Source organism: Neomonachus schauinslandi, chromosome 16 (genome assembly GCF_002201575.2).
Source record: "Neomonachus schauinslandi chromosome 16, ASM220157v2, whole genome shotgun sequence".
NCBI lineage: Eukaryota > Metazoa > Chordata > Mammalia > Carnivora > Phocidae > Neomonachus > Neomonachus schauinslandi.
Window position 1 is genome coordinate 2,231,610 of NC_058418.1, and position 26,509 is coordinate 2,258,118.

The 26,509-nt window shown below is 41.9% G+C and overlaps 1 protein-coding gene across 1 annotated transcript in view; it reads right to left on the minus strand.

Annotated features, from left to right (window-relative positions):
• Positions 1-463: 463 nt before the first annotated feature.
• Positions 464-26,509, minus strand: part of ZNF582 (zinc finger protein 582) — a 32,697-nt gene continuing 6,651 nt past the window's right edge. The window contains exons 2-7 of the mRNA XM_044911333.1: positions 23,295-23,383; positions 21,651-21,739; positions 20,113-20,239; positions 19,799-19,860; positions 10,010-10,717; positions 464-526 (exon numbers count right to left, since the gene is read on the minus strand). Of these exons, the coding sequence (XP_044767268.1) occupies positions 464-526; positions 10,010-10,717; positions 19,799-19,860; positions 20,113-20,239; positions 21,651-21,739; positions 23,295-23,383 (1,138 nt within the window). The remainder of the gene's footprint in view (positions 527-10,009; positions 10,718-19,798; positions 19,861-20,112; positions 20,240-21,650; positions 21,740-23,294; positions 23,384-26,509) is intronic.

The following is a 26,509-nucleotide window of genomic DNA, read 5'->3' on the forward strand; positions in this document are numbered from 1 at the left end:
ATAAATAAATAAAATCTCTAAAAATAAAGAGCCTTATGCCTAAAGAAATTCCCACATATATGGCATGTAAAGGGTTACTTTCTCATATGATCCTTTTATGTAAGTTAGGGTTAGCTTAATGTAAATGGTTTCCAAAATTTCTCCACTTACATGGTTGCTTGCCAGCATGAATTTTGCAATGAATAATAATTGATAGGTGGTATTGGGGGACTTTTTTACATTACCATTTTAATATGGCATTTAGTGATGAATGTGATGATGTGAATCCGCTGATAAATGTAACATGAGTTGAACCAAAAAGCATTTCCATATTGGACAAGGTTATACATAATCATGAATTATTTGATGTTCCATGAGGAACAAAACCAGTGAAGTCTTCCCTTCACTTATTTATAGGAATTTTCTCTAGCATGAATTCCTTAAGGTTAAGGAAGATGACAGTATCTGAAAGCCTTCCCACATTCTACATACATAAAGAATGATGCTGAATAAGTTGTGAACACTGACTAAAGGCTTTCCCACATTCCTTACATAATAGGGCTTTTCACCAGTATGAATTTTCTGACATTGAATAACTAGTGTTAAGTGACTAAAAGCTTTTCCACATTCAGTACATTGATACGGGTTCTCATCAGTATAGTTGCTAATATATTCATTAAATTGTGAAATCCAGCTGAAAGTTTTCATTACATTTATATGGTTTCTCACTAGTCTGAGTTCTCTGGTGATGATAAAGTTGTGAGCCCTGCATACAGGCCTTCCTACAAACCTTATATTTATAAGGTGTCTCACCAGTATGGATCCTCTGATTTGAGGTAGATATGAATGATGACTAGAGGTCTTTCCACATTCATTACATTTATATGACTTCTCACTGGTATGGATACTTTGATGTTCATTAAGTTGTGTGATACCACTAAAGGCCTTTCTGTATTCCTTAGAGCCAGGGTTTTTCTCCAGTATGAATTCTCTCATGTTGAATAATTAGTGAGAAGTGACTAAAAGCTTTTGCACATTCAGTATATTGATAGAATTTCCCCCAGTATGAGCTCTATGATGTACATTAAGTTTTGAGAGCCAAATACAGTTTTGTTTTGTTTTTTTAAACAATCCTTACATTCGTAGGTTTTCTCACCAGTATGAATTCTCTGATGTTGGGTAAAGAGTGAAACAGGACTAAAGGCCCTTCCACATTCTTTACATTCACAGGGTCTTTCCCAGTGTGAATTCTATGATGTTGAGGAAGATCAGAACAGTGGTGGAAAGCCTTCCCATATTGCTTGCATTCATAAGGTTTGTCAGAATTATTTAACTCCTTAATAAGGAACCAGCATAATGGCAAAGCTGCTTCAAAGAAGTCAATAAATGAATACACAGACAAACACAAACAAATGCTGAAATGAGCTTGCTAATACATCAAAAACTGGTTAATGTCATACAGAGTGTGAAAATCATAGCATTTGGGGTTATTTTTTCTGCTGGCCAGCAATGTCCATGTTAACAAGCTAACTGCATGAGTCTAGGTCCTAATCAAGAGTAAACAGTAAGACAATGGTACAAATCCTCTAGAAAATGAAACAGCCCTTGGGCATACTTGTTAGGCAATTTCCTAGTATGATATTTAAAAAGCATGAGTCTTGCCTATCAAAATCTCCCACATTTAGGAATCTACCCTGATGATATACTTCCAACAACATGAAAATATATATGCATAAGACTATTCATTACAGCATGATCATAATTTTAAAATACTGAAAACAGTCTAAACACCCACATATAGGAGAGTGGTTCAATAAACTATGGTATGTCTACACAAAGTGTTCTGCAGCCTGCATACAAGAATGAAAAAAATCATGATCAGAATTATGATAATAATCATAAAAAATTTGACTATATAGAATTTTTAAAAATGCTTAAGAAATGTTTGACAGCAGAAATTATAGGCTGGCGTAATCCTCCATCTGAGGATGCATCAGAAGCAAATTTAGGGCCCAGGTTAATACAGAGTCTTACTCAAACTGGAAAATGAGAAAATGTTTATTAAGAAAAGAGTGGGGTGGCTGGGTGGCTCAGTTGGTTAAGCGTCCAAATCTTGATTTTGGCTCAGGTCATGATCTCAGGGTTGTGAGATCGAGCCCTGTGTCAGGCTCCACCCTGGGTGTGGAGCCTGCTTAAGATTCTCTCTCCCTCTGCCTCCTCCCCTCCCTCTCTAAAAAGGGAAAGAGTGAAAGAAAGAATGTACAAAATCTGAATCTGGAAAAACATGTCAAAGGAAAAAATCATTGTGCTGTAACCAAAATAAACTATTTTTGGAAACATGCTTTTGGATGGAAATAATGACCCAACTATTAAAAAAAGAATGGGGGAGAAACTGGGAAGAAATAATGTTCCCTAGAAAGGTAAAGTTATACTTCAAAGAAAGCACCTTCCTCTTTGAATGGAGACAGGCACAGGGAGTGGTGTGTGGGAGTACAAGAGAGGCCCCCCCAGAGCTCGCACTGATAGGAGTAATGCTCTGTTCTGAACACTAGGCTCTCTGACGGGACCCTTCTAGTCATTGTCTCAAAGGTGCTCCATCCTGCTGACCTGGGCCATTACCTACAGTGCTACTGCCCTCCTTAATCATCCTTCACTCACCTGGCCCAGGCTTCCTGTCACATCTCTCTGCCAACCAGGGTTCCTTCCCTTGTTCCAGTAAGGAGATCACATTTGGCTTGGATATAGAAAAACCTGTGTACCCAAGAAGAAATGCAGCAGAGTCACAAAGGGGGTGTCTCAGAATTCATATCCAGTTCCTGGTTATCAATGAAGAGAAGAAATTAGAAAAGGCCAGAGAAGAGGAGGAAGTCATTTTTGGACTGGGGAAGAAGCTTTTTGAGGTGTTATCCTACAGAATTATCCATCCCCATTCTGTACAATCTCATTGAGAGCAGAGCAGAAACTCAACCAGAGTCTTGAAAGGCACCTCAGAAATTCACACCAAAGGCAGCAGATGTTCCAGTGGACAAATTTCAACCTTCCAGGGGTATTAACATCTTTTTTTTTTAATATTTTATTTATTTATTTGGCACAGAGAGCGAGAGATCACAAGCGGGGGGAGCGGCAGAGGGAGAGGGAGAGGGAGAAGCAGGCTTCCCGCTGAGCAGGGAGCCCGATGTGGGGCTCGATCCCAGGACCCTGGGATCATGACCTGAGCTGAAGGCAGACACTTAATGACTGAGCCACCCAGGCGCCCCCAGGGGTATTAACATCTTACCTAGAGATGAAGTTGCTTAAGTTTTCCAGCATTCCATCTCTGCACAAATCCTAGCAAGTTCCAGCCTGCCCCACTCAACCTGAGATGACTATCGCCACATCCCTAAACATCACTGACCCTTGAAACAACAAAATGATAATGTGTGCCATTGAAATAAATATTTATGACTAGAAAAATAAAAGGATGAGAAGGACATTGCCGAGCTGAAGCCAGCGAGCACATTAAGGAAATTGTGGCAATTCAAGGGAAGGGTCTGTACTTCTCTTGAGAGCAGCACAACTTCCTTCATAAAGGGAGATAGGTCCATCAAAAGATACTTCAAAGAACAAAAAGAATTCAAGTTCCATGGTTTTCCAATAAATTTAACTGTAGAAGGTCAATGCACAACTTCTTAATATGTCTGAATTGTCTTTATTCCTTCTGTTCAGAAATTAGGCAGTGAATATGGAAACACTGATATATTTTTTAAGTGTTTGAATGCTTTCATAATGTTTCAAGAAAATTCAAATGAGAGAAATGGTTCTCCGGGGCAATTCTGCACCCCCGGAAGACAGTTGGCAGCATCTGCAGACATTCTGGTTAGCACCACTGGGATAGGGAATGCTACCAGCACCAAGTGGTAGAGGCCAGAGATGCTGCTGACCATTCACCAATGTATGAGACAGCACAACTAAGAATTATAAGCCTTAAATATCATTAGTACTGAGCTTGAGAAATCCTGAGCTAGAGAAACATTTTTTTTCATGGAATCATTGCAAAATGGTTAACAGAGTCTCTGTTAGGAATTATGAGAGTTGTGTATTCTTTTAAAATATATTGAAGAGGGCGCCTGGGTGGCTCAGTTGGTTGAGCGACTGCCTTCGGCTCAGGTCATGATCCTGGAGTCCCTGGATCAAGTCCCGCATCAGGCTCCCTGCTCGGCAGGGAGTCTGCTTCTCCCTCTGACCCTCCCCCCCTCTCATGTGCTCTCTCTCTCATTCTCTCTCTCTCAAATAAATAAATAAAATCTTTAAGAAAAAATAAAATAAAATATATTGAAGAGTCAGGTTCATCACTGTCTTAATGTTACCTTTCCTTACTAGGTGAGCTTCTTTAATCAGATTTATTTTTATTAGCTGCACACTCTCCCATGACATTGCACTAAGTGACTCAACCTTTCATTTTGGGGCACTTGAGGTTGAACAAGATATCTTTAGGGACATTCCTAGCTCTGCTGATTTATGATTTTCAATACCTCATGCACTCTGGCTAGTCTCACCTAGCCCATCCCTAAGTGTGCTCTTTCCTTGTTTCCGAGCAATAGAATGCTAATGGCGGGTGGGGAGTAATCCAGGCTCACACAGATGTGGCCCACTACCCACACTTGTGGCTCAACATCAAATATGACCTTGGGTCAGGCATCCATCTGGAGGGACTGCTGGGCAATGTCTCAGATTCTATAACCAAATTCCCAATGCCACCCCCAATGTTACTGCATTCTGAGGCTGAGACCTTCTGTCTTAGTCCATTCTGGCTGCTGTAACAAAGTACCAAAGTTAGCATCTGGTATCTTCAGAGTCCAAGTACCAGTCTGGGTGGCTTATTTACAATCGGAGTTTGTTTTTCATGGTTCTGGAGGCTGGAAGTCCAAGATCAGGGTGGCAGCATGACTGGGCTCCGGTGAGGGCCCTCTCACAGGTTGCAGATGGCCAACTTGACATTACATCCTCACATAGTGGAAGAGTTAGGTAAGGGATCTCTTTAGAGACTCTTTTATAGGGACACTAATCCCATTCATACTGACCTAATCACTTAGTAAAGGTCCCACCTCCAAATACCATCACATATGAATTGGAAGAACATATTCAGATCACAGCAGAGACCAACCACCACCACTGCCCATCTTATCCAACTGGGAAACCCTGTTCTGTAGATTACCATTAAAGCATTATTATGTGTGGTTCCTTTAAACACTGATTAGTCCATTAAACCATACTTCATGTAGGAGTCTTTCATGTTTCACTGAAACAATGCATTTCTGGTCCATCGAGGCTCCTGCAAAACAGTCCATAGGAGATGTGAACACATGAACCCAGGTCAGAGAGGGGGGATTCTTAGCGAGAGCTTAGGGCTATTTGATCCTTTTGTGCCTGGGTGAAACTTAGGCAGGAAATCCCCCCAAATTTTTCCTACATTTATATAAAATGAGCACAGTTTGAGGAAGGAGAAAGAAAGCATGACTTACCTAGGCCATGGCTTTCAGAATAGCAAGGACCAATGAGTCCTCCAGGTTCCTCTCCTGGGGAAGGGTGAGTCCTGAGAAGGCAGCCAAGGAGTGAAGAGAAAACATAAGAGGTCAGGCTTGCCTCCCAGAAAGACAGGTTGCAATTCTCTTCCTCCCTTATCTCATGCCAGCCTTCCGGTGTTCATGAAAATACTGAGCATCTTGGACAGATTTCTAAAATGTCCCTCACCCCCAAATTCTGCTCCTCCCATGTTACATGCCCTGCATGATTATAATTTTAATTCTTGGGACGCCTGGGTGGCTCAGTCGGCTAAGCGTCTGCTTCAGCTCAGGTCATGATCTCAGGGTCGTGAGATTGAGCCCCGTGTCTTTCCCCTCCCTCTCCCTCTGCTCTTCCCCCTGCTCTTGCTCTGTGTGTGAGCTCGCTCTCTCAAATACATACATACGTAAAAAGTATTTTTCAAGTTTTAAAATAAGAATAAAACAGAACAGTTGAGAAGTCCTAATTAATATTTGGAAGAAAATTTCCTTGGGCTAAAAAAAGGACATGAGACTATCTAAGCATATCCCACTTAAGTTCCTGAATTCTACGGCTAGAAACTCTTGCCAAAAGCCAGGACGGAAGCAGTTACTGTGGTAGGCAGAATTATAGCCCTCCAAAGATGTCTCTGTCTAATCCCAGAAACCTGTTATGTTAGTAGCAAGGGGGAATTAAGTTGCAGGGAGACTTAAGATGGTTAATCAGCTGAATTTAAGACAAGATTATCCTGGATTGTCCACAGGAGCCATCATAATCACAAGGATCCTTAAAGGTGAAAGAGTGAGGCCAAAGAATCAGTGTCAGAATGATGCAATGTGAGAAAGACTCAAGAAGCTATTGCTGCCATTGAGGATGGAAAGGGGCCACACCAAGAATACAGGCAGCCTCTAGAAGCCAAAAAAGTGGTTTCTTTCACAGAGCCTCCGCAAGAGAACACATCCCCATCAACACCTTGATTTTGGCCCACTGAGACCTATTTCAGACTTTTGACATCCCAACAATAAATGTGTTGTTTTAAGCCACTAAGTTTTTGTTAATTTGTTACAAATACATCTACATGAGGTAAGAAACATCAGATTACTGAGAAAAAACTATAATCCGAGAATGTTCTGCCCAACGGAAGTATAATTTGTGAGGATCTTAGAAACTTTTCTGGACACATAAGGATTCAGAGAATACCAGGTATATACCATTTGTTGAGAAATAGAACTACTCAATAAAAGTCTAACCAAATAGCATTTGAAATAAAACTTGTTACCACAAGACAGAGGAAAAAAAAAGATGAAAAGAATCAGCAGCCAACAATGAATGTTACTTTCCCTGAGTATATTTTAAAAAATTTCTTAAAAGATTTTATTTCTTTGAGAGAGAGAGAGCAAGCAAGCACAGAGGGAGAGGGAGAAGCAGACTCCCTTGCTGAGCAGGGAAGCTGATCCAGAGCTTGACCCCAGGACCCTGAGATGATGATCTGAGCCGAAGACAGACGCTTAACCTACCACCCAGGCACCCCTACCTGAGTATATTTAAATTTAAAGGGAAATCATGAGTGGGTCTGGCAGTAAGTAATGTAAGCATCATAAATGAAATAAAAGCAAAACTAAAAGCTTTGGATTAAGTTTATATTACGTTAGTGAAATGGAGGAAATGCGAAAGAACAAGCTGCGAAGGAAAGGAACAAGAAAGCAAGGGTGGTCTCTTCTTGGAGGAGAGTGGCAAAGTAAATTAATGGTGGGTATACAAGTATAATACTGCTTTCATTCTGCCCAAATGATAAGGAATGTGGAGATAACCACTACCGTAAACACAGTGGGAAGTTCCAATTTAGCAAAAGGGGAAATGATCAGCTAACATAAGGAAAGGAAAAGACCAAAATAACACAAATAGGACATACAATGTAAAATGAAAAGAATAAAGTTGAATTAAAAATCAGCTCTGGGGCGCCTGGGTGGCTCAGTTGGTTAAGCGACTGCCTTCGGCTCAGGTCATGATCCTGGAGTCCCTGGATCGAGTCCCGCATCGGGCTCCCTGCTCAGCAGGGAGTCTGCTTCTCCCTCTGACCCTCCTCCCTCTCATGCTCTCTGTCTCTCATTCTCTCTCTCGCAAATAAATAAAAAATTTAAAAAAAAAGAATCAGCTCTGGTTTTTTTTTGTTTCAAGAAACAACTGAAATGACAGGGGTTGAAAATAAAGGAATGAGCAAAAATATACCAGGTAAACAAAGACAAATCATTAGTAGTAGCGTTACCCAGTATGGAAATAAAATGCCAAAAGGATTACACTAGGTCAGGGTTGGCAAACTTTTATCTAAAGAGTCAGTCAGTATAGGATTTGTGGCTATAGTCTTTATTGCAACCACTGAGTTCTGCTGTTGTAGTGCAAAAGCAGTAGACAATATGTAAATAAATGAGCATGGCTGTGTTCCAATAAAGCTTTATTTATAAAGCAGGCAGCAGGCCAGATTTGGTTTGTCAACCCCTACACTTAGCCGAACAGGATACTATACAATGATAAAAATGATTCATCAATAGGGGTTATGTTGTAGGTCTTTATAAATCAAGCAACATTAATTAAAAAGTAAAAATCTCTGAAAACTCAAGATTTTGGTTTAAAAAATTCATTTTAGGAAATTCTGATCCAGTGTACCAAATTGTTTAAGAACCTGGAGAATTTTATCATTATAATCCACTGGCTTAAACAGAATCTTATACCCAAGAAAAGTAGATATATTCTTTTTCAATGTTACAGAATATATACAAAAATCAATCCTGTATTTAGCTACGAAGAGAAATGAATTCAAAAAAGTAGGTATCTTCAGGCCACATTTACCAGTCGTAGTAAAATAAAATTTGAAGTTCCATAATTTAGGATGGTTTTGGCTACAAGTTTACAAAATATCCAACTAAAAGAATTTCAGCAATAAAGGTTTATTTATTTATTTTTTTTACATAACAAGGCTTCACAGAGACAGTTCCAGAATTGGCCTGGTAACTCTGGGTCAGCTTCTCTGAGGTCCTCGGTTTTCTCCTTTTGGTTCCAACATGGCTACAGCAGCTCCAGGCATTATGTTCTCATAGGAGAATGTTTAAAAGCAGATGAGAGGAGATGGAGTCTTCCTGATAGATCTGTCTCTTCTGAATGAGGAAAATCTGTCCCAGAAGCCCCTACAGATCCTTGGAACATACTGGCCTTACCCTGGAACACGAGAGCCATCCTGAGCTGCAGAAGACGCTGAAAAGTTAGCATCTGGTATCTTCAGAGTCTAAGGCAAGACACAGATGCTGCCAGTAGGAAGGGGAATCGGGTATGGCCGCTATGTAGGCAACCGGCCCCTTCTGTTTGTGACAAAAGTGATGAAAGATAATCTAAAACAACATAGAAATTGAGAAATATTATCTTAAATTTTGTTTATTCTTGGGTCAGGAATTATTGTAAGATAACCACTTTCTAATTTCATTATTTTCTCTTTTAATTTTGTACCAATTTGTTCTTTCATCACCTCAGTGTTTGGTATTGTCTTTTCTGGCTTCTTGAATAGTACATTTAATATATTTGAGAATAATCTTTCAAGTTTTCATGCTTTGCATGCATTTAAAAGCCATAAAAATTCTTCTGAGTAACTTCAGCCACATGCTACAACTCCTGGAATGCTAATCTCTCAATTGTCATTCTTTCATTACCATGCATGATAATTTGCATGATTTATTTATTAACCCAAGAGTAATGGGGTACCTGGCTGGCTTAGTCGGTAGAGCATATGACTCTTGATCTCAGGGTCATGAGTTTGAGGCCCACACTGGGTGTGGTGCCTATTAAAAAAAAAAAAAAAGTTGAACCCAAGAGTAATTTGGCTGTTATTTTTTTTTCAAGTGCCAAAAAATTAAAATTTCTGGCTGCTGTTAAAATTATTACAGTGTGGTTAGAAAATGTGATCCTGTAATATATTAGAGACAAATTTTTTTTTCCAACCTTTCCTTGCTTCTTCAATAATTATGGTCTAAACAATTTATATCCGTAAAATTTTTCATTATTAATCTTATGACTCAGGATAAAGGATAGCTTGAATGAAGGCATTCCCATTTGCATTACATTCTTCAAGTCTTTCTGCAAAATATAAGAAGTTGGGACTAGCCTAAGCTAATGGGCTCTCCCCATTATTTCCACTGATATGGTTGCTTGCTAACATAAATTCTCTGATGATTAATAAAGGGTAAGTGCTAATGGAAGGCTTTTCTACATTTATTATGTTCACTTGTGTTTCTTTATTATGCATTCTCTGGTGTTGAACAGTAGCTGAATCATGATGTAAAGTCCTCCCACATTCCTTATATTTACAAGACTTTTCCTCAGTATGAATTACCTGATGCTGAATCAGTTGTGAGCAATGACTGAAGGCCTTCCGACATTCCTTACATTCATATGGTTTCTCACCTGTATGAATTCTATAATGTACAGTAAGATGTGAGACCCGTTTGAAAGCCCTACCGCAAACCCTACATTGGTAGGGTTTCTCTCCAGTGTGAATTCTCTGATGTTGCTTAAGTTGTGAGCTCACTCTAAAGGCCTTCCCACATGCCTTGCATTCATAGGGTTTCTCACCAGTATGGATTCTCTGATGTCTAATAAGAGTTGAGCCTTGATTAAAGGCCTTCCCACATTCCTTACATTCATAGAGTTTCTTGCCCGTATGAATAGTCTGATGTTGAATCAACTGAGACCGATGACTAAAGGTCTTCCCACATTCCTTGCATGCATAGGGTTTTTCACCAGTATGAATTCTATAATGTACTTTAAGATGTGAGATCCTATTGAAGGCCTTGCCACATTCCTTACATTGATAGGGTTTCTCACCAGTATGAATTCGTTGATGTTCAATCAGCTGTGAGCTTCGACTAAAGGCCTTTGCACAATCCTTACATTCATAAGGTTTCTCACCAGTATGAACCCTCTGATGTTGTATGAAATTTGAACCAGAATTGAAGGCCTTTCCACATTCGTTACATTCATAGGGTTTCTTGCCAGAATGAATATTCTCATGTTGAATTAGTCGTGAGCCATACTTAAAGGCCTTGCCACATTCCTTACATTTATAGGGTTTCTCATTAGCATGAATTCCTTGATGATTAATAAGGAAGTCCTCCTGCCAGAAGTCTTTTCTACATTCGTTATATTCATAGGGTTTTTCTCCACGATGAGTTTTCTGATAAAAAGGAAATGATGCTTGTTGGTTTAAAGTGGCTATTTCTTCATGACTGATTATCATTTGACTCAAATGTCCATCTGGATTTCCCCGTTGTCTGTTAAACTGGCTTCTGTATTCCCAATCATCTTGGAACCTCGAGCACTCAAGACCATAACTTGTGAGGCTTTCCATTATCTCCCACTGTGGCGTCTGTATTTCATAAATGTGCTGCTCTGGAGATGATACCTTGGTATCATACCTGGACTCCAGTACTGAAAAAAAAAAAAAAAAGTGTTTCTTTCCTTTTCCAGAAAAAGGAACTTCTATAGTGAAAACCAGGAAACTTAAAGTCATGAGTATACCTATAAGCTCTTGAATGTGGCTAGGCAATTTGAAAATGGGTAAGTAGAAGAGAGGCAGAGGAAATACCATAAATTGAGATGAAGTAGTCAGAGGGAGATTGTAAGAGTAGTTCTAAAATGTTAGTGTGAATCAGAATCACCTCTGAACCATGTTTTTAAAAAAATGAATGTTTCTATGAACCCCTAGAAAACACATATAATCTCGAGTGACAGAAAAAATCATTGGTTGCCTGGGGCTGGGTAAATGAGCAACTGTGTAGAAAGTGCACAAGGGAACTTTTCAGGGCGATGAAAATGTTCTCTAGCCTGTGGTTACGGTTATGCAAGTGTATACGTTTGTCCATACTCATCAAGATACTGTACTTAAAATGCATGCATTTTATTGAATATAAATTATACCTCAATAAAGCAGATTTTAAAAGATGATGGGGAAGGGTAGCTGGATCTTCATCTGGCCAGAGGCATACAATGGTGTATCTGCTTGCCAGGGGAAGTGGTAGGACAGGGAGGCTGGTCTCACCTGTCCACTGGGAGTTATAGTAACACAGCTGTGGCATTCTGCTGTGAAGCCTACTATCTCTGAAGTTCAGCTGAATACCATGGCTTAGACCTGGTGTCTACTAAACCAGTGTCTCCTGGACCTTTCCATTGCCTAAATGTGACGGTGGAAAAAGAAGGGCCCTGTTCCTTATTTAGAGAATTAGGCCCCAACTTAATGGGGGTGGCTTCTTCAGGGCAACATTCTTTGCTGCCTATTCAAACTGCAGGGAGAAGTCAAATGGTGTGGGCGCCTGGGTGGCTCAGGTGGTTAAGCGACTGCCTTCGGCTCAGGTCATGATCCTGGAGTCCCTGGATCGAGTCCCGCATCGGGCTCCCTGCTCGGCAGGGAGTCTGCTTCTCCCTCTGACCCTCCCCCTTCTCATGTGCTCTCTCTCATTCTCTCTCTCTCAAATAAATAAATAAAATCTTTAAAAAAAAAGAAGTCAAATGGTGTATTTGATCCTGGTTTTACCTATTACATGATTTCAGTTGCAGTGGCCTGTTTTATGTAATCATAGCAACCAAATCCATTTGGAATTGGTTACAGCTTAATGCAAGGAACTATGGGGAAAGCAAATGGGTGCTTCTGAATGTGCTTATGAAGTGTAGTAGACAGGGGCGCCTGGGTGGCTCAGTCGTTAAGCGTCTGCTCAGGTCATGATCCCAGGGTCCTGGGATCAGGCCCCGCATCGGGCTCCCTGCTCAGCAGGAGGCCTGCTTCTCCCTCTCCCACTCCCCCAGCTTGTGTTCCCTCTCTGTCTCTCTCTGTCAAAAAATAAATAAAAATCTTAAAAAATAAATAAATAAAGTGTAGTAGACAGGGACACCTGGGTGGCTCAGATGGTTAAGAGTCTGCCTTCAGCTCAGGTCATGATCTCGGGGTCCTGGGATTGAGCCCCACGTCAGGCTCCCTGCTCAGCGGGGAGCCTGCTTCTTCCTCTGCCTGCTGCCCTCCCTGCTTATGCACACGCTCTCTCTCTCTCTGATAAATAATAAATAAACAAACAAACAAGTAAAATCTTTAAAAAAAAAAAAAAGTGTAGTAGACAGATGACCAAAGAAGATTTTATAGGAGCAGGTCTGCTTCATATGGTGGCATATCACAGGACATTATTCATTTGGTTACGTGTGAAAGTATTAAGCAAAAGCTACTAGAATAAAAAGTTAGTTTGACAATGAAACACGATGACGGGTCTATGAAAGAAATATCAGATTTTGTGGGAATGATGCTGCTGTCATCTCAAAAACTTATTTATTTATTTATTTGACAGAGACAGAGAGAGACAGCTAGAGAGGGAACACAAGCAGGGGGAGTGGGAGAGGGAGAAGCAGGCTCCTGGCCGAGCAGGGAGCCCGATGCGAGGCTTGATCTCAGGTCCTGGGATCATGACCTGAGCCAAAGGCAGACGCCCAACGACTGAGCCACCAGGCGCCCCGGCAGAGTATTTTAAATTTAATTATTTAGCACTAGTAGTCACTGTTTTGGATAACCAAAGAAATAGGTCTAAAAATCTTACAGATAGTCTTAGCATCAAGATATTTTAGTTCCCTCATATGAACCTCAAGGGATCCCAATAGCCAAAATAATCTTGAAAAGGACAAAGTTAGAGGTCTCACACTTCCTGATTTCAAAACATACTGCAAAGCCACAGTAATCAAAATAGTGTGGCACCAGCAAAAAGGCAGACACAGACAAATGGAACAGAATTAGAGAGCCCAGAAATAAACCCCCATGCATATGGTCAAATTATCTTTGACAGGGTGCCAAGACAACACAATGAGTAAAGGACAGTCTCTTTAACAAATGGTTCTGAAGAAACTGGGTATCCACATGCAAAAGAATGAGGCAGGACCCTTACCTTACACCATATACAAAAATTAACTCAAAATGGATTAAAGACCTAAATGTAAGACCTAAAAATGTTAAGTTCCTAGAAGAAAGCACAGGGGGAAAACTTCATGACATTGCATTTGGCAATGATTTCTTGGATATGGCACAAAAGGCCCAGGTAACAAAAGCAAAAATAGACAAATGAGACTACATCAAGCTTAAAATCTTTTGTGCATCAAAGGAAACAATCAAAAAAGTAAAAAGGCAACCTTCAGAATAGGAGAAAATATTTCTAAATCATATATCTAGTAAAAGGTTACTATCCAGTATATATAAAGAACTCCTACAATTCAACAACAGAAAAACTACCCTATTAAAAAATTGGCAAAGGACCTGAATAGACATTTCTCTGAAGAAGGTATACAAATGGCCAAGAAGCACATGAAAACATGCTCAACATCACTTATCATTAGAGAAATGCAAATCAAAACTATAATGAGATAATGCCGCAAAGCCATTAGGATGGCCACTATCAAACAAAACAGACAATAACAGGTGTCGATGAGGATTTGGAGACACCGGAACCATTGTGCCCTGATGGTGGGAACGTAAAATGGTGCAAACACTATAGAAAACAGTATGGAGGGTCGCCTGGGTGGCTCAGTTGGTTAAGTGTCCGACTCTTAGTTTTGGCTCAGGTCGTGATCTCATGGCTTATGGGATCAAGCCCCATGTCAGGCTCCTTGCCCAGCAGGAAGTCTGCTTGAAAGATTCTCTCCCTCTGCCCCTCCCCCCAGCTCTCGCATGCACTCTTTCTCTCTCTCCCTAAAAATAAATAAATACATCTTTTAAAAAAGGAAAGAAAGAAAGAACAGTATGGAGGGGCGCCTGGCTGGCTCAGCTGGAAGAGCATAAAACTCTTGATCTTAGGGTCATGAGTTTGAACCCCATGTTGGGTACAAATTACTTAAAAAAAAAAAAAAAAAAAAAAACCAGGGAAAGTTCTAAAAAAATTAAAAATAGAATTACCATATAATACAGCAATTCCACTTCTGAGTATATATCCCAAAGAACTAAAAGAATCTGAAAGAGACACCTGCACACTCATGTTTACTGCAACATTATTGACAATAGCCAAGAAGTGGAAGCCACCCAAATATCCACTGACGAATGGATAAAAAAGTTGTGGTACATACATATAGCCTTAAAATTGAAGGAAATCCTGTCACATGTTACAACATGGATTAACCTTAAGGACATCATGCTAAGTGAAAGAAGCTAGACTCTAAAGGCCACATATTTTAAGATTCCATTTATGTGAAATATCCATAATGAGCAATTCCACAGAGACAGAAAGCAGATTACTGGTTGCCAGGGGCTGGGGGGAGAGGGCAGTGAGGAAACTATTTAAGTACGGGGTTTCCTCTGGGGTGTTTAGGAAAAACACACCTCTCAACACGACTCTACTATACATACTTCCCTTCTGACGCTTCTGGTGACAAAATGTGTGCCAAGCAATTCTCCAACTCTGATGGATACCAATTGGGTGTCCTACAGATTTAAGTCAATTTTCATACTGTCTTTCTGCAGAAAGCATCAGATCCCACAGATTAAGAGCTCAGGCCCACAGACTACCTCTGCTCCCTTCACCCTCCACCCCAATAAACTGGAGGTTCCCACAACCCCTCCTGGGGTTCAATCATTTGATAGACTGGCTTACAGAATTCAGGAAAATGGTTTACTTACTAGATTACCAGTTTACTACAAAGAATATAACTCATATCAGTCAGATGAAAGAAATGCACAGGACAAGGTATAAGGGGAGGGATGTGGAGATTCTACACCCTCTCCAGGAACACTACCCTCCCGGTACCTCCACATGTTCGCCAACCCGGAAGCCCTCCAAACACTGTACTTTAGGGATTTTTTTATGGAAGCTTCATTACATAGGCAGGATTGATTAAATCATTGCCCTTTGGTGATTCAGTCAACCTCCAGTCCCTCCAAAGTTTGGGGGATAGAGCTGAAGAGTTCCAACCCTCTAATTACAAAACTGGTTTTTCTCTCAACCAGCCCCCTTCCTGAAGCTATCCAGGTGACCCCAACCACAGTCATCTCATTAGCATACAAGAAGACTTATTACTTCAGAGACTCCAAGGGTTTTAAGAGCAGTGTGCCAGAAAACAGGGGTGAAAACCACAGGGTGATAAAAATATTCTGAAACTAGATAATGGTGATATTGCACAACACTGTAAATGTACTAAATGCCAATGTACTATACACTTTAAAATGGTTAAAAAGATGAATTTTGTTATGTATATTTTACAATGATTTTTTAAAAAGTTAAAAGGAGCAGAAAAAATATAAATTACCACACTGATTCAAGAAATGCAACATTTGAATGTTTAGATTCAGTATTCAGTATTAGGAGTTCAAGTATTAGGAAATCTATTCATATAATCCAGACTTCATAGATTAAAATAAGAAAACTTAATATGAAAAGGTGGATACTTCTTTAACCAAATAAAATATCTCTATTTCATTCCTAAATGTGATATTATGCTTAATGAAAAGACACAAAAAAAATTTTTTTTTTTTTTTAAAGATTTTATTTACTTATTCATGAGAGAGAGAGAGGCAGAGGGAGAAGCAGACTTCCCGCAGAGCGGGGAGCCCGATGCGGGACTTGATCCCAGGACTCCGGGATCATGACCTGAGCCGAAGGCAGATGCTTAACCATCTGAGCCACCCAGGCGCCCCACAAAAAACATTTCTATTAAGGTCAAGAACAAGCTTAGGATGTAAACTACCCCCATTAACGTTGTTCTGGGGGTACTACATAATCAGTTTCCTACTCAGGCAAAAGGAAAAAAAAAAACCCAAGAGCTATAAAAATGCAAAAACATTATCACCATTTGCAGATGATATGAATGTCTACTTGGAAAGCTCAAGAGTATTACATGAAAAATTGTTGTAAATAATGAGAAAATTCAGTAAGTTGGGTTAACTACAAAATTAATCTGAAGATATGAATGGCTTTTGCCAGGTATAAAAAACAACTGGTTGGGATATAATAGGGATGAAAGGGCCCCATTTCCAATAACAGCAATAAATATATACTACCTAGCAGTAAATATAATAAGAAATGTACGAGAGCCATATAAAGAAAACTTTAAAACCACCAGGGGGTGGACATAAAGGAAGGAAGAGCCTCTCATTTTCTTAAATAGATAAAAATCAATTAAAAAAATAAGTTTTCTCCTCAATCTGAAAACTTACTGTGATCTCAAGTAAGAATAATTACATGATTTTTTTTAAACCAGATATTCTCATTTTAAAGTTCAGATGGAAAAATAAATGAGTATAGCCAGGAAAATTCTGAAAAATAAGAATGAGGAGGAACTAGTCTACCAGATATTTAAAACCTTCAATAATTAAAACAGTATGGTATTGGACACATAGTTAGACAAAGAGATTAATGAGACAGAACCAAAAGTCAAAAGATATATCCAGAGGCAACAGAGTAGATGATAAAGGTGGCTATACAGATTAGTGGTGAAAAGATAAAATGAGCTAATAAATGCTGTTTGAATAAACTGATAACAACCTGGAAAATAGTGTGAAATCACATCTTGCACTCAGGATAAACTCCACAGGGATCATAAATAGCACCATAAATATACCAGGAAAAAAACCACAGGAGACTCATTTATAATGTCAAAGGGGTAAGTCCTCTTTGATTATGATGTAAACCCACAGATCTAAGAAATAAACAAAACTCAGCACCCCAAACAGTCAAACATAAGCTGTCAAACTAAAATGACAAAAACAAAAGCAAAAATGATATTACGGGTGTGGCTAGCAGAATACTGGCCTCCCAAAGATGCCAGTGAAGACACTGGGTTATACAACAGCACGTATCTTCTCTCCTTTTTCTTTTTTTTAAAGATTTATTTATCTGTCAGAGAGAGAGACAGTGAGCGAGCACACAAGCAGGTGGATCAGCAGGCGGAGGGAGGAGCAGGCTCCCCACCGAGCAAGGAGCCCGATGCGGGACTCGATCCCATGACCCTGGGATCATGACCTGAGCCGAAGGCAGTTGCTTAACCGACTGAGCCACCCAGGTGCCCCTGTATCTCCTCTCCTGATGTTCACTCCACACTTGACCTCGTTCACTCCCAGGGGCCAACTACCACTTCAATGTGGATGAATCTACCACGTCTGTAATGTTTAATTCTTGGTTCCCCATCTGAAGTTGTCTTACAGTACATTGTATGTGGTGGAAACTGTTTCTCATGGAAAATGTTTATCAACCGACACATTCTTGGTCTCACATTGTCACACTTGACTTTGAACTTTGGTTCTCAATCACGGAAGATTTTGCCCCCTGGGGGACATCTGGTAATATCTGGAACATTTCTGATTGTGACAACCGAAGGGAGGGGGGTTATACTCGCAACTAATGAGGAGAAGCCAGGGAGGCTGCTAAACATCCTACAGTCCACTGGACGGCCCTGCTGTGTCAACAACGCTGAGGCTGAGCAACCCTCCATCCAGAGCAAGGGAACAGGCAGGGAAGAAGCCCTGAGGCAGGAACATGCTTTCTGTATCAAAGTTGGGGAGGGTAAATTTGCACTGTCTGTGCTCATTCTACCACAGCACAGCTGAGTAGTTGTGACAGAGACCATATATGGCCCACAAAACCCATAGATATTTACTCTCTGGCCCTTTAAAGACAACACTTGCCAACCCCTACATTAAAGGTATAGCAAAGAGGCTTGTGTGGCTGTAGCCGAATGAGCAACAAGGAGAGTAGCAGGAGAGGAGATCAGAGAGAATGTGGGACGCCGATCATAAAGCAACACAGTCCAAGAGAACTTTCTTTGATGCCGAAAATGTTCGATTCCACCCTAATATACTAGCTACTAGCTACCCAAGGCTACTGAGCATTTGAAATGTGGCTACAGGCTACCATGGAATGGAATGTTACATTTTATTTAATTTTAGTTAAAGTTAAAATTTAAACAGCACGTTTGGCTGGTGGCTACTGTATTAGATAGCACGTAGAGGCTTCTAGGCCATGGTATCGATTTTGGATTTTCTCTTGAGTGAGATGGGAATTTACTAGTAGGTCTTGAGCAGCAATGCAATACACCCTCACTTTGGCTGCTGTGTAGACAATACACTGTAGTGGACAAGACTAGAAGCAGAGGGATGGGGAGGAGGCTATTGCAATAGTCTAAGCCAAAGATGATGGTGGCGTGGATGGAATGGTAGCAGTGGTCTTGGTGAGAAGTGGTTAAATTCTGGACATAATTTAAGGTAGAGAAAACAGGCCTTGCTGACAAACAAACGTGAGAGAGAAAAGTCAAGAATGCTTTAAGAGTTTTTGACTTGAGGGGCGCCTGGGTGGCTCAGTCGTTAAGCATCTATCTGCCTTCGGCTCAGGTCATGATCCCAGGGTCCTGGGATCGAGTCCCACATCGGGCTTCCTGCTCTGCGGGAAGCCTGCTTCTCCCTCTCCCACTCCTGCTGTGTTCCCTCTCTTGCTGTGTCTCTCTGTCAAATAAATAAATAAAATCTTAAAAAAAAAAAAAAAGAGTTTTTGACTTGAGCAAGTATAAGAATCAAGTACCCTATTACTAAAGTGTGGAAGAAAGAGGGAAGAGCAAATTGTTAAGGATCAAGAACTCCTTTCTGGGCTTGTTAAGTTCAAAGTCCCCATGAACATGGAAGTGGATATGATGAGAAGGCAGCTGGAGTTTAAAGGAAAAGCTAAAGATGATGGAAATGTTCTGTATCTGCGTTGTCCACTACAGTAAGCACAAGCCACAGAGTGGCTCCTGAACTCTGAAATGTGGCAAGTGCAACTGAGGTACTGATCTTCTTAATGTATTTCATTGTAATTAAATTACAACAGCCACATGGGGCCAGTGGCTCCATACTGGACAACACAGGTACAAAAAGTATTTAAAGCATGGTAATGGAGAGGGTCCTAGGGAATGAAAATAAACAGGAAAGAAAAAACCCAAGTTTGAGCCCTGGGGGCCTCCAACATTTAAAGAAAGTGAGACAATCCCATCAGAGGAGGCTGAAGATGGTTTAATGAGGAGGTAGTGATGTCCCAAATACACAGAAATGTTTCAGGAAGAAAGGAACAACCACTTTTGTGAAATGTTGCTGACAAGCTACGAGAGATGATAAGTGGGACCTGACCTCTGAGTTTGGCATCTTGGAAGGAAAATTTTCTACCTCAAAGGTCTTCTTTTCTCTTCCACCCACTAGACGGTTATCTGTGGTAGCTTCTCTCTTCCCACACAGGCCTCACTCACCTGGACACAGGCCTCCTCTTGACGTTTTCTCTACCACCCAGGGCTCTTTGCCCTCCTCCAGGAAGGAGATCACATCAGGTTTGGCGATGGCAAGACCTGGATGTGAGAAAAAACATGCCACCCGGTTATGGTGTGGGGCCCCAGAATTCAGATCCAGGACCTGGTCGGCGAGCAGGAGAGGCGGTTGCAGGAGAGACCAGAGGAAGATGTGACAGTCACCTGAGGGTTGGGGAAGATATAGTATCAGCCCAGGGAGCTGCTCTTTGACCACTCAAAAGGTACCCGGAAACAGACAAGGAACAGATATGTCGAGGGTAACATACAAACTAATATGCCAGGTCATCTTACCCAGTGAGACCAGGTTGCTATAGGTCTCCAACATCACGTCTCTGTACAAATCCCTCTGAGCGGGTGCAAGCTGTTCCCACTCTTCTTGGGAGAAGACTATGGCCACATCCGTGAACACGTCTGACTCCTGAAACAACAGGCAGGTATGTTATTGGCATATTTCAAGGAAATGTTTCTTGGTGGGATGAGAGGAGACGGAGGAGGTCTTTGCAGGAATGGGGTGTTCTGGTGAAAAGGAAGGCTGGGGCTGGAGGCCTCCAATGTGAGCAGGTTACAGGAGAGGGTCGGCATGAGTAAAACAGTGTTGAAATGTTCTTGAGCATTACTTTTCACTACAAACCCAAGCTCTGTACGTAGATCTGAGAGGAAAATTAAAATTCAGCCAAGTGGAGTTTCCCCAGTTGTGACAAGCAGCATACTAAAGCACGTTGCCTACTCTGTCCTTGGCATATAATAAATTCTCAATAAGGGGCACCTGGGTGGCTCAGTCGTTAAGCATCTGCCTTTGGCTCAGGTCATGATCCGGGTCCTGGGATCAAGCCCCACATCGGGCTCCCTGCTCCGCGGGAAGCCTCCTTCTCCCGCTCCCACTCCCCCTGCTTGTGTTCCCTCTCTCGCTGTCTTCTGTCAAATAAATAAATAAAATCTTTAAAAAAAATAATAAATTCTCAAAGAGAGGCCTATAATTTCTACTTTTGTACAACAACAAAACAAACCAACAATTTCTGATAGACTTACCCTCAAATGTTCTTTAAAGAAATGTTTTCTATCTTAGAAAATATGATTTTCATATACATTGAAAATTATTTGAAGACAGAGGTTAATCATTATGTCAGGATATATCAAAGCATTCTTCCTTATGAGAAAAATCTTAAATTAAGATTACTTTGATTAGCTGTACAATTTTCTATCGAGTGAAAAAATGACTCAACAATTCTCTTATTTTGGATGCAGAGGCTGGATCAGATCTCTGAAGGCTCTTCCAAGCTCTGCCTACCTGGATTCTGAAAAATTCATCCATCTGGTTGGTTGCCTCACAATCCCCTCACCTCTGTACTTCTCTCGTTCTCAAGCTGAAGAAGCGGCTATAGAATGACCCACATTCAAATGCTCTGTTTGACCTCAAACTGCACCTTAATTCTGGCATCTAATCTCCCACAGATACCCAGCTAAGAGATCGTGCCTCACACTGAAATTGAGACCAACCAAGACCTGTTCCCATGCTTTTCCATGTTATATCCCTCATAAATATTCATCTCCATTTCATCAAACCTCGGTTTTCAGTTTATACAAGGAAACGGATTTCTGCTCTATCTAGCCTCCTGGCAGAATACCACGCCATCAGAAGATATGGAATGCTATACAGAATGAACCCATGGGCATTGGTCAGAGTGGAGGGGGCAGTGGGAGAGAGTACCAGCTGCCTGGCCTTTATAGTCCCTAAAATGGGAACCTCTGAGAACTGGATTCTTGGATGAAACCCAGATGGGAGGCTTCAAGATAAACAAAGGAAATATTTACATGATTTTAAAACTCACAAGGGACATGACTTTTAGAATTTCATGGGCTGATGGGTCCTCCTCCAGGTTCCTCTCTTGGGGAAGGGCAGAGTCCTGAGATGGCAGAGCTGGGGGAGGAAAGAGCAAACATGAGAGGCCAAGCTTGCCTTACAGCTCCCAGAATGCCATGGTTACAAGTCCCCACCTTTTTATCCCCCGCTCCCTACAAAAACTAGAGTTGGAACACTGTGGCCTTTACCCAACTCTAGGAAACATAGCTTTAGCTGTTGCCAATGACACAGGGAACCAGTGGCCCTTTCTCTCCCACTTCCCTTAAATATCCAGAGAATTCCACCTTGTTACTGATGCAGATCTGTGATGGGGATGCTCAGTCCTGGTTCAGTGACTAGACCACATACATGGTGTCCCAAGGACAAGAAAGGCTGTCCTCAGGCCAGGGAGCACAGCCTGCCTGATCGGCATCAGCCCAGCCCAGAGTGAAGCCTTCCCAGAAATAGACCATTTAACTCTCTCGTACCCACAATGTAACACCTCCCTGGCTCTTTACTCAACTTCCAAATTCACAAAGAACCTTACAGCCCTTCCTAAGGTCTGGTGGACACCACTGTGTGGACCCTGCCTTGAGTCAACAAATGGGGTGTGGTTGCAATGGGCAAATTAGATGGCTCCATTACCATCACACAAATGTGCCCCTGCACAGAGACTAACAGTAAGCAAAGCTGTGTGCACAAAATTTACTGAAAAAGAGAACAAAAATTAGTCCATAACAGTCCACAAAAGTAGGCAAGTGGTTGAATCACTGTTGGCACAGCCATATGATGGAACACCAAACAACTATCAAAAATTATGTGGGGCAACATTAACTGACAAAAAAAGATATTCACAAGTGGTCTCTTTATACAACATGAGAACATTCCGCAAAAGAGGTCAAACCACCCACCTATTGATTGGCACATGGGCTTAAAAAAAGAACTGGGAAAAAAAATCCAAGTATTGAGAATGATGTCATTTAACCACTTTGTGAGTTCATCATTAAACGAGTAGTATTCTATAAAGGAACTCAGAACAATGCCTGGCACGTTACAAATATTTAATTCTAAGAAATACGTACATGAAGTAATTGATCGTTCCTTAACATGTAATAGAAATTTTTTTCTTACTATGACCACTGCCTTAGCATTGTCTGTAATAGCTTTATGATATTTTATTACATGAGTGGCCCATGATTTACTCAACCATTTCCCCATTGCTGGACACAGATCTTTCACAAGACCATCTAAAATGTTCTCAAATTTAAGTCTCTGCTTCTGAACTAGGAGTGCTAAATATTTTGAGGTCTTTGAAACTGTTTGAGAATCTTAAGAAAAAAAAATTTGTCCCAAATTAAAAAAAAAAAAAAAAGGCACGCTCAGGAAAGACTGTAAACATCGACCAGCATTTTTGGGAGTCGGGGACCCCTTCACACCCACCTAAGGGGTCCACAGACCGGGGCTAGGAGCCTGGACGCGGAGGCCTATGGGAAATGTAGTCCAGAGCCCGGAAAGCCGCAGACCGACGCTGGGGCGAAACGTTTCGGTTCTTCCCAGGCCCGAGATCCGCCCGGCCGTGGAGCCCGCTCCCGCAGGGACCCAGGTGCGCCTGGCAAGCTCCAGAGCCCCTCACCTGCCGCCTCCTCGGGTTCAGGTGCCCCCGTGGCCGCGCTCCCCGCAGCCCCGGTTGCGCTTCCTCCTCCGTATCGGCGGACCCGCCGCCTGGAGCCGGAAGATGGCGCAGGCGCACAAAGCGCCGCGGATGCTGCCTCGCGAGTGGGCCGTCGCCGCAGTCTCTTCTGGGAAACGTAGTCTCTAGGCTCAAAGGCATAGCCAAACCTCAAGGCCGGATCTCGCGATGTTCCGGGGTGGGCGGGGCCCGGATGTGCTCCGGGTGTGCTCCCGTGTGGTGGCGGGCAGTGCTCGAGGGAGCGCGTTGGCGTCTGGGGCTCCCCCGGGAAGGTCTGCACCTCGGGTGCGCTGTGTGGGCGCAGTCGCGTCTCTGGTGGCGGGGACGATGTGCGTCGTGTGCGGTGCGGACCCCGTCGTCGGGTATGACTGGGACCGGTCCACTCTGGGTACACGCTCGTGTGAGACGGTCACAATGTCTGTGAAAATGTTTCTCATTCATTAAATCATTTCCGAGGAGCAGCCATTTTACCAGAAGGTTCCGAGGGAGGAAAAAGCCCGAATTTATCCGATGCCTAATTTTAAACGTTGTTATCTATTTTGAAGTAAATGTAGTTTAGGAAGGAGAGTGCAGAATGAGCAAACATGTTTTAAAGTTTACTTTTATGTGTTTATTTCTGTTAGTAATCTCTACACCCAGGGTGGGGCTTGAACTCAAGACCTGAAGATCAGACGTCGCGTGCTCTTCCCACTACATCAGCCAGGAGCCCCGCAAAGGGAGCTTCCCGTTGTGGGGGGACTGCTCTGGGCCAAGTCCTCTGGCACCACGGGTGGGTCGACATCGGTGTGCGAGAGCGTGAGAAGCCCCTGGACTCTACACAGCCTGCGCCAGCGTGGTCCCTGGTGGTGGAGCTTCCCATGCCCTGCATGCGCGTCAGGCCCTGTGAGGCCTGGTCCCTGAGTGAAGAATCCTTCCCTGTCCATGTGGTCCTTGACCCAGCCGGGAGTCCAGAGCTCCTGTTTCTGGAATTGGTCCTGTTTCCCTTAGAATGTGTCTTGTGTGTCCTCCTCTTTGAAGCATTTTGTCTGAGATTGACCATGTCTGCATTGTTGCACGTTCCAAGGATGTCAGCTACTCTAAGTTAGCGGATGGATCTAGAGGGTTTAATGCTAAGTGAAAGACAAATACCGTATGAGTTCACTCATATGTGGTGTTTAAGAAACAAAGAAAAAAAAGACTTCTTAAATACAGAGAATAAACTGATGGTTACCTGAGGGGAGGTGGGTGGGGTGATGGGCGAAATAGATAAAGGAGGTTAAGACTACCCTTTTCTTGATGAGCACTGAGTAATGTATTGAATTGTTGAATCACTATGTTGTACACCTGCAACTAATGTAACACTGTGTGTTAATTATACCAAAAAAATTTTTTTAAAGCTTGCATGATTATAACTTCCTGGTGCTGGCTCTTGAATTGTCAGACAGCAGAAGAAAATGGAAAGTCAGAAATACTACCAAATACAAAGGGACATTTAGTGTGTAATAGTCAGCAAATCACTGGGGTAAAAATGGACTTTTTAATAAATAACCTTGGGAGGGGCGCCTGGGTGGCTCAGTCGTTGGGCATCTGCCTTCTGTTCGGGTCATGATCCCAGGGTCGTGGGATCGAGCCCCGCATCAGGCTCTCTGCTCAGCGGGAGGCCTGCTTCTCCCTCTCCCACTCCCCCTGCTTGTGTTCCCTCTCTCGCTGTGTCTCTCTGTCAAATGAAGAAATAAAATCTTTAAAAATAATAATAAATAAATAAATAACCTTGGGGAATAACTGGATAGTCATTTAGAAAAAAGTAAAATTGGATTCATGCTTCACATCATGCAAAAGAATAAACTCCAAATTGATCGGAGGTCTAAATTCATACAAGTACCAGAAGCATACAGAGTTGAATTCATTTGTTAGGCTGGATGTGTGAAAAGACTTTCTAGTTAAGATGAAAAATCTAGACTTAAAAGAAAAGACTGCTACCTTTGAGAATGTAAAACTACAGCACTTTTGTACGGCAAAATACACATAAGCAAAGACAAAAGACAGGCAGAGAATATTTATAACCTTGTATATATCAGATAACATATAAAAACAAAAACCAAAAAACTGCAAGCAACTTCTGAACAAATTGCCCTCATAGTAACATGGTAATGATTTGGAAGCTATTTTGTATGCATTGTAGGATTGGATAAATGTATTGATGGGAGCTAGTGTTCTACTGTGGCACAAGAGAGATACAAATAAAGGGTGATGGAAGGTAAAGAAGAACCTGTGATGTTGGGGGCGCCTGGGTGGCTCAGTCATTAAGCGTCTGCCTTCGGCTCAGGTCATGATCCCAGGGTCCTGGGATCGAGCCCCCATCAGGTCCCTGCTCAGCGGGAAGCCTGCTTCTCCCTCCCACTTCCCCTGCTTGTGTTCCTTCTCTCGCTGTGTCTCTCTCTGTCAAATAAATAAATAAAATCTTAAAAAAAAAAAAAGAACCTGTGATGTTGGATTGATATAAACTCATGATTAAAAATTTGGTGTCTAGGGCGCCTGGGTGGCTCAGTTGGTTAAGCGACTGCCTTCGGCTCAGGTCATGATCCTGGAGTCCCAGGATCGAGTCCCGCATCGGGCTCCCTGCTCGGCAGGGAGTCTGCTTCTCCCTCTGGCCCTCCCCCGTCTCATGCTCGCTCTATCTCATTCTCTCTCTCAAATAAATAAATAAAATCTTTAAAAAAAAAAAATTTGGTGTCTATCTCACGCAGGTGATCAAGGTTAACATCAATAGTGATGTCATTTTCATAGTTCATAGTCTTTTTTTTTTTTTTTTGACAGAGAGAGACACAGCGAGAGAGGGAACACAAGCAGGGGGAGTGGGAGAGGGAGAAGCAGGCTTCCCGTGGAGCAGGGAGCCCGATATGGGGCTTGATCCCAGGACCCTGGGATCATGACCTGAGCCAAAGGCAGACGCTTAACGACTGAGCCACCCAGGCACCCCTCATAGTTCATAGTCTTGATGAGATGTGATGAAAATGGCATTTAACCTCTGTGGTCTTGCTCTCCAAAACACATAACCCTAGTATAATAAGAAAACATCAGACAAATGACAATTCAGGAAACAATCTACATAACACCTGACCAGAACTCCTCAAAACTGTAAAGGTCATTAAAAACAGAGAAAGTCTGAGAAACCATCA